Raw genomic sequence first — 17,461 nt, forward strand, 5'->3', positions numbered from 1 at the left:
AATAGCGAATAGTCGCGAATAGCGAACAGCGAATAGTCCCGAATAGCGAATGGCGAATAGTACGAATAGTGCGAATAGTGGCGAACAGTCTCGAATAGTGGCGAATAGTGGCGAATAGTGGCAAATAGTGGCAAATAGTGGCGAATAGTAGCAAATAGGGTACCCAGTATCTCGCAGTCAACCTCGTAGCAACTTAGGATGGGATTTTCGGGCTAAAAAGCACAGACGCTTATCAGGACAAAAGATGTTTCTAAACGTAATTTATTCTTTGTAACCGCTGCAAAAGCGTAAATACGTCTTTATTAGGTCATCCTTGTGTTTTCTATTTTCGTAATGTCGGCGATGGACAGCCTGCTAGCCTGAGTCCGTAGAAGAAAAAGTAATAAATTCACTCAAATTCTGTTGCTTATTGCTGGATATTAGATCTAAAGCGGTGACTATTGACGACTATTCGTCACTAGTCGTCACTTTTCGCGACTGTTCGCCACTATTCGCACTATTCGAGACTATTCGCACTATTCGGGACTATTAATTCGCTATTCGCTATTCGCGACTATTCGCTATTCGCTATTAGGGTTTTCCAGACACCCGTCGGGAAAGTCCGACAAACACATGAAAAGATACTTTACAGATGATGTATGGATTCAACGTATGGATTGTCACCTTTGCTATTTTCAGCTGGAAACAATTTCTGCTATACTGTCAAATATGAAAACAAATCGATCTCTGGTTTTCGAGCCTTGTTTTTTTTCTTGGTCACGACATAGTCTCGTGACCAACCTTTGACCCCTTTTGACCAACCTCGTCCCCAGGGCCTTCTCCACTTTTCAAAACGACAAGCCGCTGTTTTGAAAATCGTCGAAGAGAAGGCCCTGAGGACAAAACGAAAATTTGTTCTCAGTCCTCCGTTCAGTTGCCAAATCCAAGATGTCGGCCAGTTCGCTGGTAAAACTATCTGCCTCTGCCGTTATTCAGGACGGATGCATCGTGGACGGATGCGACTTGAGTACATTACCTAGAACTGTCCTGCAAGAACTTCTCTTAACCTCAATTTCTAAGTCGAGGATGCTCTGTTTAAGAAGTCTGATCACAAACTGGCCAATGCAACATCTTGTTCTGCAGAATGTCTCAAGTTTTGATGAACCGAAAGCAGTTCTTCTTGCTTACTGTTTACAGAGGACAAAGTACGATTTGAAGCTTGTGGACATGAGAGGATGTAATATTGGTGAGTCAAACTTTGAGTTCCTTTAAATCCTTTTTCACCTACCAATAAACCTGGAGGGGTGGGGGTGAGGAGTGTAATTAAGGAATTGAAAATGAAAAGTCCATTTTGCTTGTTTTGGGGGACAGGGGTGGGTGGTTGACAAGGGGTGCCTTGGGCACCTTGGAGTACCTTAGGGTTCTCTCAGCTTCATTTCCTGTACATAGTGCTAGTAGTAGCTAGTTTATTTAATGGATAAATCTAACACACATACAACAGAATGGCCGACAACAACACACAAGGCCACATAATGAGTCACATGGATAATCAAACTAACCAAGTGCTGCTGACCGGTACTGGTGTAAGGTTGTTACTTAGCTTTTGGCCCTTTGCTACAGAGGCAATTAAGAGCAGCTTATCAGCAACCCTGAGCTTGAACTTTCCATTCTGTTTCCTTCAAGGTGGATTCCATCAACTATGTTTAGGCAGCAGTGTCGTATCACCAGCTGTTTCTTTGGTGTTCTCTTTCAGAACTTCTTTCGTTAGGGGTTTCAAGTGAGAGAATGATGGCTGATGTTGGTTGGTGTTGTAGGTAGATGCTACAGATAAAGGAATGCCACAATTCGAATACACAGTAGTTTAATCAGTGTGAACATAAGCATGTGTGAGTGAGTGGATGCGATTCAACTGAAAATAAACAAAGACAAAATATTTAAGTACAAAAATATAACCACAGAACTGATAGCGGAATAAAACAAACTTACAATCTGCAGCGAGTCCAGCTGAACTCAACCCTTCAGAAAAATAACTCAGACACTCAAATGTTAGCCAAAACTAGCAATGCAATAGAAAGCAGAAAACAAAACTTAACTGACAGAATTCAAACAAACAATGGCAAAAAAATGAAGTTAAAACTATGGATAATCATGTGAAACAAGTAAAGTACTGATAAGTAGATTATGTAATCCTGAGAGGTATTGCATAATGCAGTATCCAATACAGGATAGTCTTGCAATATTGCTAGTCACGCAATATTCCTGTTGATGATAGTCATGCAATATTCCTGTTGATGTTCATGGGTTCCGGAAAGTGAGTCTATTACAAATTAATTATGCTTTCTCTGCACATAACAGTGGCAGATCTAGGGGAGGGGCCCAGCCCCCCCCCCTCCCCCCCCCCCACACACACACACCCCTTATTTTGGGTGAAAAAAGAAGAAGTGACTGCAGGAAGAAAAGCCAGCAGGGCAAGTAAAACAAAACTGCCCCCCCGCCCCACCCCCCCCCCACCCCCTTAGCTCAAAGTTTGGATCCGCCACTGCATATCATCTACTCTTGGTACGAGGACCTTTCGTCTCTGATGTCTTGAAATGGCCACTGATGTCATAATTTGTTGCTAGCAATGTTATGCCTTAGATTGGCATCTCTGTCTTGTTATCTTGTAAAGGGATATGGAAGATGGCCATTATTAAATAGTTTTTCTTTGTTCCACTGTTTTTACAGGCCTTCAGGGGACCAAAGCATTTTGCAAGCTGGCTGGAAATATTCCAGTGTCAGAAAATGATGTGTCAGGAATGAAAATTTTGGACACATGTCCTATTGAATATGATTCTTTCAAAGAAAATTTCTCAACAGATTTTCCATGGAAAAAAATTCCTCCATTGGTAGTGATGCTTGATTGTGTCGTTGATGCAGATAATTGTGGCCTTGCAATTCAGGCATGCATCAACCATTCAATTCTTGACCTTAAGATGTCACATGTGACCATACATCCTATTGGAAGACAAAAAGTCCACTGCCTGTTATCCTCTTTAGAGGTGAGATGATGAGTGAACCATGAATCAAATAATTAGCAACAATTAATAAGTTACAAGTAATAGGTTTCTACTGTGTGAGTTATTAGTCATCAAGGCATATCAGAGCCAAATTGACTTACCGGTATGCTTATCGGAAATACAGGGAAGTAGTCTAATTCTTTCAATAACTTAAGACACTCTAAAAGCTCATAGCAAGTCTCATTTCTGAAGAAACTTACCTTGTTCTAAACTTTTGTTGGCTACTCTTGATTTGTTTACTTGAATGGAGACGCTAACAACAGGAAGTACAGTGGATAACAACGTGACAAAATCAGTGGGTTCAGTAGTAGTTACTTATTATATCTCTCAGTTAGTAGGCACGCTGTGATTGGTCAGTTTAGGGGGCCGTAAAGAATACGGCCCGCTAAAATTTAAAGCTGTTTTTGTAACCAAAATGTTTCGTGATTTATCGCCAAGTGTTGTTAACTTTGTTAGCAAGTAAAAGCTTAAAACTTTCTTTTACTTTTGAGATTGTGTATTTAAACCTGCTAATGACTTGAGAGTCATTTATAAACAATTTCAAATTATTGACGTGTTTTGATTTCAAGGTACATCAGAAATTTGAAGCCATTTTGCATGAATAGAAATCATTCCCGAATCCATCAGACACCCCGTAGAGATATAAAACATATCTTACTGACCTTGTTTTTTCGGTCCATGCTGTAAGTTACGGATTCTTGCTTTTCCCCTTCCATTAATGGCCCACACACTTTGTGCCTGGGCCATAAATTGATGGGGAAAAAACTTGGTCCATAACTGATAGTACAGCTTTCAAACTTGGTTAGTGAGAGGACTAGTATATATTTCATAGTGTTGTGAGACTGTGAAATGGATAATAAAATGTTAATTAGTTTAAGATAATAATATTTGTGATTTCATATTCCATTCAGCCTGCGATTGTCACTGGCTTGAACCTGACAATGAATGGCCTGCAAGAAGAAGGAATCAATCTCATTTCACCAGTTCTTTTAACCCTGTCAAACCTCACAGCACTTAACCTATCTTACAATGGTATTACACGCCACAACACTACAGCCATTCAGCAAATAGCAAATATCTGTGGCAAACTACCAAAACTAAGGAAACTAGATCTAACTGGTAACTACATCAGGTCAGGAGTGTGTAGTATTCTGCGACACCTGCAGTCACCACTGACACATCTGGCTCTTGGAGGATGTGGTGCCCGAGATTATGATCTCCGTGAAATGTGTGCTATGGACACTGTTCACAATTTGCAGTCTTTGAAACTGGATGGCAATGGATTTGTCAGCTGTATTGAACTCTTGTGCACATTTGTCCTTAAATCAGCAGCTACACTGGAGTATTTATCATTAGAGGACAACATGTTTGACTCATCGAGTGTCACTTTGCTTGGTCAGATGGTCAGCCAGCTGCCATTGCTTAAAACACTGTCTTTATCTTATAATCATCTGTTACCTGATGACATTAGAACATTTACAAAAGACTTTCCTGCACTTCATTTAATAAACAGAGACTGGCTTTATTGAATTGGAAGAATATTTTCATGAATACTCCACTGTAGGAGTCTCACGCCCCTGCTTGTGAGAGGTCATGGAGTGAAGACTTGAATGAATTTTGCCCACTTTTCAAATCAGACCCCAGTTCAAGTCAGAGTCCAAGTCATATGTCCAAGTTTAATCACATGTAACACTTTGTATTACCTAACGGTTATTTGAGAGCCAGCCATTTTCAACTGAGTCGGCACTACAGGCTAAGCAGAATGCTTTTTAGTATAGGCTTACAAGCTAAGTGTGATAATGAGGCTAACTGTTTAGCTTGCAGAAATTCCTGTAGTTTAGTCACTTGTCTCGTGCCCACCATCTATCATGTTTGAAACCATGAGGAGTTGTAATATGCTATAATTCCCAAGAAGTGATCATCATCATCATCATCATCATCATCATCATCATCATCATAAACCTTATTTACCCTTGAATTTACTTAGTAGCATTGCTGCTAATTTCTTCGAACTAGCAAATGTGTCCATGACAGACAGCATGACTCTGGCATTTGACTCACCAGCTTGAATTTGATGCAGACTCAGTTTTAACTCAGGAAAATTCCAAATTCAAGAAGATACCAATTAATCAATCCTGAAGATGACTGGATATTGGCCTTGTCCTTTTTTTTTTTGCATGATTGGGGACCTTGATCAGTCTTTAACAACTAAAAAGTAACTTGGAATATATTCTGTCATCTTGATCTCATGCTTGGTTAACTCAATCATATAATTTATGGTTACCGTTAGTGATGTTGTGAATGTCCATGGGAAACAGCAAGAAAAGCCTTAGTTTTTAAGTGAAGGTTGTTGTATGAGTAACATGTCATGCCTAGCACACCTGCCCAATTTCCAAGAGTTGTAAACTTATTGGACAGCTGTAAATTTCACCCATTTGATCATTGGGTTATAGCCCTGATAGCATCCAGTTTAGCCATAGCCCTAAACTTTACTTACTTCACAGTGGTTAAGGTAAAGTCTGCATTTGAGCCAAGTGGTCCATCAGGCCGGAGCTTATCCCGGTTTCTGTAGCATGAAGCGACTAGGAGTATTTCTACTCCCCCCTGGATGGTACGCTACTCCATCGCAGGGTTACCCCCAGCATTAAGTTCGCCAGTACCTATTTATACACCTGGGTGGAGAGAGGCACTGTGAGAGTAAAGTGTCTTGCCCAAGAACACAACACAATGTCCCCGGCCAGGGCTCGAACTCGGGCCGTTCGATCCGGAGACGAGCGCACTAACCATGAGGCCACCGCGCCTCCCACTTCACAGTGGTTAGGTCTCGATAATTGTAAGAGTTAACCCTTACAGACACACATATCCAATGTTGACTCTTACCAGTAGTACTATCTCATCATTTTGCCATTTTGTGTTTTAAACACGCCTGTTGCATTGTGCAGTAAAGCCATATTTATCACATGGTTCAGCAAGGCCTGATGATGTTGTGCAGAGTACACTCCAGCTAAGCATTCCAATAATTGATGCAGCCCCTAAAGCCACATTCCCTTCAGTATGTCAGTTTGTTCTTTTGTGTGAGTCTGTTTTGCACTACAGCCCATGCCAAATAGTTGTAATAAGAGAGTTAGTTGCATAGTGAACCCTCATTAATGTGACCACTTCCCAGAAAAGGACTCTCATGTTAAGAGGCAGGGGGCTTGTTGTTTTACTTAGGGGTGTATGTATTTATCAGAGGGTTTGGCAGGCTATCAAGGTATCTTAAAGGGTTGTATTTGAAAAAAATGCTGTTTTAGATGGTGAGATCTTTCAAATTTTTTCTTGTTGATGAAACTACAACGATGACAAATTTATGTTGTTTAGTCGCATAAGTCTATACTATTTGAATAGGTCTGTTTTCCAATAGTTCCTTTAAGGGGTCGAATAAAGCTTGGACAATGCCAAAATTGGTCTCCTTTAGGGTCTCAATGTAAATTTTGTGAAGAGCAACCCTGACCCCAACTGGAAGCTGTCCTCAGCCCCAGTAACTCCTGTTTTGTAGTTTAGTGTATGTAAGTGATGTATTTAAGCAGTGGCAGACCTAGTGGAGGGGCCTGGGGGGCCTGGCCCCTCTTGTTTTGGGTAAAAAAAAATCGCAGAAGGAACAAAAGCCAGCAGGGCAAAAAAAATGAAATCGTTTATAAGATAATAATAAATAAAAAATAAAAGTGGAAAACTAAAATATGTTAAATAAAAATAAGAATCCCGAATTTGGCGCAATGACATGTTAATTACAGAGAATGACAAGAGGTCAGTTAAAAAGCCACAGAAGCGCCTGATTTACGACGAATTTAAATTGTAATGAACAGGTAGATGTAGTTATATTTGAACGTTAGTTGGCTTGAAGCTTGCGTGAACCTCCCATTCTCGTTTTTGAAATTGTTGTTAGTATCAGTAGCTAATTCTCGGCTACTTTTTCGTGTCAGATGTGAGCGCTACAGTTAGCGTTAGAGTTAATGAGAAAGCTTACGTACGAAAGCTTAAGGACATGACTTGCTTTAAAGGAGCTACGTCATGATTTGCGCATCTTGAAAAAACTAGCCTAGTTTTTCAAGTTCGTCATTTGCAGTCCTCGTTAATCTTTGCCATCCTTAACGATCCTCATTCCGTTTTGATTTGTTCTTGCCTCTTAAGTGCTTTCTATCCTAGAACACGATCATTTTAAGGTTTTATTCCATATAAAGGCAACTCTTTACGACCCTAAAAATGACTTTAAAAATCGTGACCTAACTCCTAAAATGTTGTCTATTCTCGGGTTGCGTTATCGTTCACACTATCGATGTTATTCCTATAATAATACACATGAAAAAATTACTCGATTCTGATTGGCTGAGAGCAGTGCGGTTCAAGTGTAACACCAGTGCAAAAAGTGTAACATCAGTGCAAAAAGTGTAACACCAGTGCAAAAAGTGTAACATCAGTGCAAAAAGTGTAACACCAGTGCAAATTACACATCGAATTGACTGAAAGAAAATAGGAACTTTTCTAATAAAATGATATCACGTAAAATGACGACGAAAATTTTGTGTTGAAACTTTGAAAAAAGTTTTCTCAAATGACAAAAAAATGGCTTCAAGAAAGACCTTCCGGCACTTCTTCCGCGCGAATTTTTTCATGTTTATATTATTAATAAGTAATCATACGGTTTTTCTCGTTCAATTTGGAGTTAATTTGCACTTGTGAGTTTTTCAAAAAGCTGAAATTACACTCGCCGAAGCGGCTCGTGCAATTTCAGCTTTTTGAAAAACTCACAAGTGCAAATTAATTCCAAATTGAACTCGAAACCGTATGATTACCTATACTAATTTTTTGTAAAACAGCTGTATTTCCTTGAAATACAAATGGTCTGTTTCGTATTATTCCAGTACGAAATATCGTATTCCAAACTCACATCTTGTAAAAGTATAGACTTGTCTCAGAAACGGAAATTGTTTGAAATCATCAGGTGTTTAATATTATTAGTGTTTTTAGTGTTTGTGTTTCGATTCATGCGTTCGTCCTATTATTACCATGCTGACGCGTTTTATGACAGTTTACCTTTGATGCAAGCGAATATACGAAATATCATTTATCTGAACTGCGGAGAAAGATATGAAGACATGATTGATCATCGCAATCAAAACCCAACAGCCTGAAAAAAATTCATCTGTGACCAGCTCCCAGTTGGCTTGATATTATAAAAGAATAAAGGAATATCACACCTGAATTGAATAAAACGTTCTGCTCACAGTAGTCACTCTAGTGTAATTTGCTCAACAAAATTTTGAATTTTGAATCTTGAATTTTGAATTTTGAATTTTTTTTCCTTGATCCGATCCGTGATCCGATCCGTGATCCGATCCGTGATCCGATCCGTGATCCGGTCCGATCCGATCCAGATTTTGTCAACGCCGCATTTTGTCATCCCATAAGGCATGGATTTTGTATATCAGGGTAACTAAGGTTCAAGCCCTGAGTGAATGTGTGGTTCCAAAGCATTTACATACCCACTCCAAGGAGGGTATGGAAAGAAGTGTGTGTGTGTGGGGGAGGGGGGGGGGGGTTCTCAAAAGCCAAAATTTTAAAAGGAAAGTATGAACCAAAACGGGAATTTCCAGAAGGATTAGTGGTGGGGGCCGGGGGGACATTCAAACCAAAAAACCCTCTGTGGGAGAATTATGACAATCATCGATATTTTCTTCAACAATAAAATGAGTCACTGTGTTTTGTTCTTCGGCGAGGAACTTCACTTGCTCAGCTACTGCTACACAGTGCCTCTCTTAAAACAGGAGCATAAAGGTGTACCAGTGAATTGTTAGGGTAATGAATCTGACAAAATTCTGTGGATTAACCAGTATCCCATCCAGGGGGACCCCACAGAATCCTGAAATATCCAGCGAGAGGTATGAGACGCTTTGAAAAAAATTTCGACTTCAAAAGGTGATCATTGGGCTCCTTCTTGGTGTGGAAGACTTGACTCGGGCAACCCTGTGGTTCGAAAAAATTTTCCGGATTACCCTGGGGCGAGGATGCGAACTTTTCCGCCAAAAGTTATCAGTAACGCGGCATGTCAAGGGCGACTGCCGCATCACCCCCATGTTTCACTCTTGAGTTTGCAAACAATCCTGAGCGAGTGAACTTTGGTCGGTCTTTGTAATCTTTAGAGGCTAAGGGTCTTTCAAAAATGTATCTTTAGGGGGAAGGATAGCCATTTTTTACTCAAGGTAGGTTATTTTTTACATTGAATCGATGAATTGCGGTTGTTTCGCTCGAAAGCCATAGGTCGTCCGATGTCAGTTCCGTTGCTTTGATTGGTAGTACAGTCGGTTCCACTGTCGGTTCGCCCGGACTATTTATGGCTCTGTTTTCAGCGAATTAATATATGAGAAATAAATATGTTTTTTTGTAATTATGTTTCATTGTGCCCACAGTGTTGTCTTTTTCGCTCAATTGCTTTCGAGAAAGAGAATTTTTAGGGCGACGTCTTTGTTTGAACTTTCAGTTCAAACGAAGTGGCATCTGGTGGGTAACTGGCTATCGGGCGAAACGACACCTTTTAATTAAAACAAGTTGTTTTCTAGTCCATAAATGATCAAAATAGCTGGGGTAATACGTTTGGCAAGCCGTTTGACACATGTTAATTCGACTGGAAAAATCTCTTGTTCCTGCAAACTTAGGAATTTGACTATAAAAATGTAGGTACCACCGTACAATCTCTTGAAGAGTCCTTTAGTTGGAGTAAGTTATACAGTGGAAGCTCCGTAACTGGAGCTGGACGCTTACAAGAATGGTTCTTATAAGTGTCCACTTGCAAAGATGCACATTATAAATAGCCGCTTTTTATGGCAGCTTGCCCAGCTGTAAATTTTATCACTGAGTGAATGCCATGCGAATCTTACACAGCCCATAGCCGGTACAAGGAAAGCCAGATTTTTGCAAATATTTGTCACCCTGGGGGTAGGGGGGACTACCATACAAAAAGAACGGTGGTGCTCGTCGCAGATTTTGAAAAGAACCCCAAGAGGTACCAAGATCCGTTTTGTGGGCGTGGCTTGAAATGTTTTTCACCCCTAAGAAGTACCAATTCGAAAACAACACTTCATCTCCTGCACTTCATTTTTTAGGCTCAATACCTTCAGAGATAGCGCTAAAGATCCCGCTGTGGACCTTTTCAGGATGAATACCTGAAGAGGTACGAAAACCGCTTTTTTAACCCTGGAAAGGTGTGACGAGCACCCCCGTCCTTTTTTTAATGTAGTTCTCCCCGGGATTTGTCCCTCTGCTAACGACGTTGTGTATGCCAGGTGTAGTCAAATCGATAAACCGATAATCGATGTCAATCAATAATAATCGATTGCCGATAGCAATCAATGAGAATCGATAAAGAAAAAAAGTTGCGTTCGACTGTTATCAATTGCCGATAGTAATCGATAAGGATTGATTCATCGATTGGTGTATGTGTGTGTCGATTGTTATCCCAAATTGTTTGACAAAATTAATTTTGTATGTCATAGTTTTATTGAGTCATTGTATCTCCATAGCCTGTGTATCTTTTACAATCATCTATAATCATGATAAAAAAAAATTTCTGTGAGTTTGATTGTTATCGATTGCAGATATCAATCGGTTATTGATATTAATTGAATCAATCAATTTTGATTTTTATCTAAAAAAAAGATGCCTGTAATTGGTTGTAAGCAGCATGGCATATTTTTATCGATCTGACTGAATCCATACAATTTGTCCAGCTATTGAAGAGATTAGACACAGTGTTCTACTGGAAAATACGTCACTTGTAAAATTAATATGAAACTACAGTAGAAGCTCGATTTAACGATGTCGCTGGGGACCGGCCAAATTTGTTCGTTAAATCGAGGGTTCGTTATATCGAAAACCTCGATGTAACGAATTTGAGGGGAAACGACCAAAATGTTCGTTATATCATTGTCATAGTTAATGATTGATTTGTAACACAGGTGACTTATGTCACTCAATTCAATGCAATTTTCGTCACCCAGAAGTGCCGCGTTTTGAGATGCAATTCATTAAGCATAGTGGCTTTCAGTATCAGTTATTTTCACTTTTGAGCAGACGCGCAGCTTTTGTTTACAAAAGAACGATACTTTCAGAGTAGCGATTTAAAAATGTTGCAGCATAGAGGTTATACAGAAAATTGTCTATGTAAACAAGGAAACATTGTAATTGTTGTATCGAGGTAGATTTTACGTTTGGGCTTCCGAATTATGTTCGTTATATCGAAAAATTCGTTATATCGAGGTTCGTTACATTGAGGTACCATTCCATACATTTTACTGTAACTCTGGCCGGGACAGAATATCGTTCGTTATATCGAGGACTTCGTTAAATAGAGGTTCGTTAAATAGAGGTTCCACTGTAGTCATCCAGGACCCAAGTGGCATGTGTTCCATATCCTCACTACTGAAGATATCATTGACATCATTTCCCTTTTTTGTGGTTGTTTGTGCGAGCAATCAGGTTATCTATATAAAAAGAAATTACATGGTAGCTTGAAAAGATAACTTTTATTTTCTCTTGTTAGAAGCTAAACAAATGAAAGCTTTACAACTCAAATGTTAAGACAGTGCTTCTCTACGGCTCGAAAACCTGGAAAACAACTCAGGAAATAGTTAGAAAGCTGAGGCTTTTTACCTATAAATGCCTTCACATTATATTGGGCATAAGATGGCCACAGAAAGTGACGAACCTGGAAGTGCGCAAGATTTGTAACCAAGAAGATATCATGGTAAGCTTAAGGAGGAAATGGACTTGGATTGGACACGTACTGAGAAAAGACCCCAGCGACATTGCTAAAGAAGGACTATTCTGGACACCAGAAGGGAAAAGACAACGGGGAAGGCCTAGAACAACTTGGAGAAGGTCAACGGAAAAAGAACTCAAAACCATATACTTGACCTGGAGTGAAATCCGGAAGGCGGCACAAGATCGTTCGCGCTGGAGAGAGACTGTGAAGGCCCTGTGCGTCCGATGGCGCGATGTTGATGCTGACTTCGTTTTGAAGATAAAGCGCGTGGAAAACTACCCTGGTTTTGAAAAATTAGCGCACGTAATTCAACATGGTCTACAGGGGTTTATGGCTAAAAATATCGAAGGTGAGTCAACGGAGGCAAACGATCTTAGTCATATTTTGTAGAAGCGGGTCTGTAGCGTCAATAATTTCCAATGTTACTAACGTTTTAGCAAAACTTAACCCTTCAAGAGGCATTTGAAACCGTCGCACAGATAAACGAAGAGCTAAAAAGCAAGGAATTCGGTGGTGCATTTTGCAAAAAATTCAAACTTCTTATCGATAAATTTTCTTCATTTTCTCGCTAAACGTAGAAAATCAGTAAAGAAAATGCTTTATCAAAAGAAAAATAGGGGGCACCGAACGTCCAAGATCGTTAAATCCAGGCAAAGCTATAGGAATGGCCATCTGCCCTATCATTGTTCATTTTAAGACATAGCGCGAGCTCTCATGGATGACTTGGCGTGTGAATTTGCGCGCGCAGTGAGGATGCGCAGAAAAAATTAGCGCGAACGCATGAACGCATTCAACCGCATGGTACTGGCCATGCGGTTGAATGTTTAAATGTTTAGGCTGGCCTTGTCCAGCCACATTTATTTTTTTGCTTTTCGAGACACCAATCGTGACACTTTGTTTCCGTGCGCCCCGAAACACGTGCTGTGGCAACGCGTGTTTCGGGGCGCAAGTGAGTTCAAAGTACGGAACTTGATATAGTGAACGGGTCATTTTGCAATTTATGTGCGTTGGCTGTCAGGCTGGCGTTACATATCTTCGCTACACAGTGCTGACGAGCCCCAAGAAGGGCGAGACAGCTGTCCACTGTTGCGATCCTACTTTATCGGTTCTGGTCATGTTGGTGTCTCGAAACGTTTCTCACGTATGGCTATGTGCGCTCATTCTTGACCTTGTGACAAGAATAATTGTTCGTTTTTCACGTAGTATCAGCCTTGCAGTCCATTGTTTGTCTTCGTAAAAGAAGGCTTACATTTTCTACGGTTAGTTTAAGTAATGAATGTGGTATTTGTCAGTGAAATGAAATGATGTCATTCCACTGCACGTGATGAAAGTGCATGTCACTAAGTAGGACACTTCGTCAACCTGTACGAGTCGCACAAGTCGCGCAACTGGTGAAACTCCATCTCATTACAAGTCTTACAAGTCGTACAAGTCGTATAAGTCGCGCAGCTGGTGAAACTCCATCTCATTAAGGAAGGGACTTTGTCAACTCGTAGTATCTGTGCGAGTGGTACAACTCGTCTAACTGGTGAAACTCCATCTCATTAAGCAAGGGACTTTGTCAACTCGTAGTATCCGTGCGAGTGGTACAAGTCGTGCAACTGGTGAAACTCCATCTCATTAAGCAAGGAACTTTGTCAACTCGTAGTATCCGTGCGAGTGGTACAAGTCGTGCAACTGGTGAAACTCCATCTCATTAAGCAAGGGACTTTGTCAACTCGTAGTATCCGTACGAGTGGTACAAGTCGTGCAACTGGTGAAACTCCATCTCATTAAGCAAGGGACTTTGTCAACTCGTAGTATCCGTACGAGTCGTACAAGTCGTCTAACTGGTGAAACTCCATCTCATTAAGGAAGGGACTTTGTCAACTCGTAGTATCTGTGCGAGTGGTACAAGTCGTCTAGCTGGTGAAACTCCATCTCATTAAGCAAGGGACTTTGTCAACTCGTAGTATCCGTACGAGTCGTACAAGTCGTGCAACTGGTGAAACTCCATCTCATTAAGGAAGGGACTTTGTCAACTCGTAGTATCCGTGCGAGTGGTACAAGTCCTCTAACTGGTGAAACTCCATCTCATTAAGCAAGGAACTTTGTCAACTCGTAGTATCCGTACGAGTGGTACAAGTCGTCTAACTGGTGAAACTCCATCTCATTAAGGAAGGGACTTTGTCAACTCGTAGTATCCGTACGAGTGGTACAAGTCGTCTAACTGGTGAAACTCCATCTCATTAAGCAAGGGACTTTGTCAACTCGTAGTATCTGTGCGAGTGGTACAAGTCGTCTAGCTGGTGAAACTCCATCTCATTAAGCAAGGGACTTTGTCAACTCGTAGTATCCGTACGAGTGGTACAAGTCGTGCAACTGGTGAAACTCCATCTCATTAAGCAAGGGACTTTGTCAACTCGTAGTATCCGTGCGAGTGGTACAAGTCGTGCAACTGGTGAAACTCCATCTCATTAAGCAAAGGACTTTGTCAACTCGTAGTATCCGTGCGAGTCGTACAAGTCGTCTAACTGGTGAAACTCCATCTCATTAAGCAAGGAATTTTGTCAACTCGTAGTATCCGTGCGAGTGGTACAAGTCGTGCAACTGCTGAAACTCCATCTCATTAAGCAAAGGACTTTGTCAACTCGTAGTATCCGTGCGAGTCGTACAAGTCGTCTAACTGGTGAAACTCCATCTCATTAAGCAAGGAATTTTGTCAACTCGTAGTATCCGTGCGAGTGGTACAAGTCGTGCAACTGGTGAAACTCCATCTCATTAAGCAAAGGACTTTGTCAACTCGTAGTATCCGTGCGAGTGGTACAAGTCGTCTAACTGGTGAAACTCCATCTCATTAAGGAAGGGACTTTGTCAACTCGTAGTATCCGTACGAGTGGTACAAGTCGTCTAACTGGTGAAACTCCATCTCATTAAGGAAGGGACTTTGTCAACTCGTAGTATCCGTGCGAGTGGTACAAGTCATCTAGCTGGTGAAACTCCATCTCATTAAGCAAGGGACTTTGTCAACTCGTAGTATCCGTGCGAGTCGTACAACTCGTCTAACTGGTGAAACTCCATCTCATTAAGCAAGGAATTTTGTCAACTCGTAGTATCCGTACGAGTCGTACAAGTCGTCTAACTGGTGAAACTCCATCTCATTAAGGAAGGGACTTTGTCAACTCGTAGTATCCGTGCGAGTGCTACAAGTCTTCTAACTGGTGAAACTCCATCTCATTAAGCAAGGAACTTTGTCAACTCGTAGTATCCGTACGAGTGGTACAAGTCCTCTAACTGGTGAAACTCCATCTCATTAAGCAAGGAATTTTGTCAACTCGTAGTATCCGTACGAGTGGTACAAGTCGTCTAACTGGTGAAACTCCATCTCATTAAGGAAGGGACTTTGTCAACTCGTAGTATCCGTGCGAGTGCTACAAGTCGTGCAACTGGTGAAACTCCATCTCATTAAGGAAGGGACTTTGTCAACTCGTAGTATCCGTACGAGTGGTACAAGTCGTCTAACTGGTGAAACTCCATCTCATTAAGGAAGGGACTTTGTCAACTCGTAGTATCCGTACGAGTGGTACAAGTCGTGCAACTGGTGAAACTCCATCTCATTAAGGAAGGGACTTTGTCAACTCGTAGTATCCGTACGAGTGGTACAAGTCGTCTAACTGGTGAAACTCCATCTCATTAAGGAAGGGACTTTGTCAACTCGTAGTATCCGTACGAGTGGTACAAGTCGTCTAACTGGTGAAACTCCATCTCATTAAGGAAGGAACTTTGTCAACTCGTAGTATCCGTACGAGTGCTACAAGTCGTCTAACTGGTGAAACTCCATCTCATTAAGGAAGGGACTTTGTCAACTCGTAGTATCCGTACGAGTGGTACAAGTCGTGCAACTGGTGAAACTCCATCTCATTAAGGAAGGGACTTTGTCAACTCGTAGTATCCGTACGAGTGGTACAAGTCGTGCAACTGGTGAAACTCCATCTCATTAAGGAAGGGACTTTGTCAACTCGTAGTATCCGTACGAGTGGTACAAGTCGTCTAACTGGTGAAACTCCATCTCATTAAGGAAGGGACTTTGTCAACTCGTAGTATCTGTGCGAGTGGTACAAGTCGTCTAGCTGGTGAAACTCCATCTCATTAAGCAAGGGACTTTGTCAACTCGTAGTATCCGTACGAGTCGTACAAGTCGTCTAACTGGTGAAACTCCATCTCATTAAGGAAGGGACTTTGTCAACTCGTAGTATCCGTGCGAGTGCTACAAGTCGTCTAACTGGTGAAACTCCATCTCATTAAGCAAGGAACTTTGTCAACTCGTAGTATCCGTACGAGTGGTACAAGTCGTCTAACTGGTGAAACTCCATCTCATTAAGGAAGGGACTTTGTCAACTCGTAGTATCTGTGCGAGTGGTACAAGTCGTCTAGCTGGTGAAACTCCATCTCATTAAGCAAGGGACTTTGTCAACTCGTAGTATCCGTACGAGTGGTACAAGTCGTGCAACTGGTGAAACTCCATCTCATTAAGCAAGGGACTTTGTCAACTCGTAGTATCCGTGCGAGTGGTACAAGTCGTGCAACTGGTGAAACTCCATCTCATTAAGCAAAGGACTTTGTCAACTCGTAGTATCCGTACGAGTCGTACAAGTCGTCTAACTGGTGAAACTCCATCTCATTAAGCAAAGGACTTTGTCAACTCGTAGTATCCGTACGAGTGGTACAAGTCGTGCAACTGGTGAAACTCCATCTCATTAAGCAAGGGACTTTGTCAACTCGTAGTATCCGTGCGAGTGGTACAAGTCGTGCAACTGGTGAAACTCCATCTCATTAAGCAAGGAACTTTGTCAACTCGTAGTATCCGTACGAGTCGTACAAGTCGTCTAACTGGTGAAACTCCATCTCATTAAGGAAGGGACTTTGTCAACTCGTAGTATCCGTGCGAGTGGTACAAGTCGTGCAACTGGTGAAACTCCATCTCATTAAGGAAGGGACTTTGTCACCTCGTAGTATCCGTACGAGTGGTACAAGTCGTCTAACTGGTGAAACTCCATCTCATTAAGGAAGGGACTTTGTCAACTCGTAGTATCTGTGCGAGTGGTACAAGTCGTCTAGCTGGTGAAACTCCATCTCATTAAGCAAGGGACTTTGTCAACTCGTAGTATCCGTACGAGTCGTACAAGTCGTCTAACTGGTGAAACTCCATCTCATTAAGGAAGGGACTTTGTCAACTCGTAGTATCCGTGGGAGTGCTACAAGTCGTCTAACTGGTGAAACTCCATCTCATTAAGCAAGGAACTTTGTCAACTCGTAGTATCCGTACGAGTGGTACAAGTCGTCTAACTGGTGAAACTCCATCTCATTAAGGAAGGGACTTTGTCAACTCGTAGTATCTGTGCGAGTGGTACAAGTCGTCTAACTGGTGAAACTCCATCTCATTAAGCAAGGGACTTTGTCAACTCGTAGTATCCGTACGAGTGGTACAAGTCGTGCAACTGGTGAAACTCCATCTCATTAAGCAAGGGACTTTGTCAACTCGTAGTATCCGTGCGAGTGGTACAAGTCGTGCAACTGGTGAAACTCCATCTCATTAAGCAAAGGACTTTGTCAACTCGTAGTATCCGTGCGAGTCGTACAACTCGTCTAA

General features: G+C 41.4%; 1 protein-coding gene across 1 annotated transcript; it reads left to right on the forward strand.

Moving 5' to 3' along the window:
• The first annotated feature begins 791 nt into the window (after nt 1-791).
• On the forward strand, nt 792-6,705 carry LOC110046410 (uncharacterized). Its single transcript, XM_020752094.2, has 3 exons — nt 792-1,225; nt 2,704-3,017; nt 3,947-6,705. The coding sequence occupies exons 1-3, from the start codon at nt 928-930 to the stop codon at nt 4,562-4,564; spliced, it is 1,230 nt and encodes a 409-aa protein (XP_020607753.1). The 5' UTR covers nt 792-927; the 3' UTR covers nt 4,565-6,705.
• Nucleotides 6,706-17,461: the final 10,756 nt, after the last annotated feature.

This window comes from Orbicella faveolata, unplaced genomic scaffold, assembly GCF_042242905.1.
Source record: "Orbicella faveolata isolate gen_17 unplaced genomic scaffold, um_ofav_v1 contig_2, whole genome shotgun sequence".
NCBI lineage: Eukaryota > Metazoa > Cnidaria > Anthozoa > Scleractinia > Merulinidae > Orbicella > Orbicella faveolata.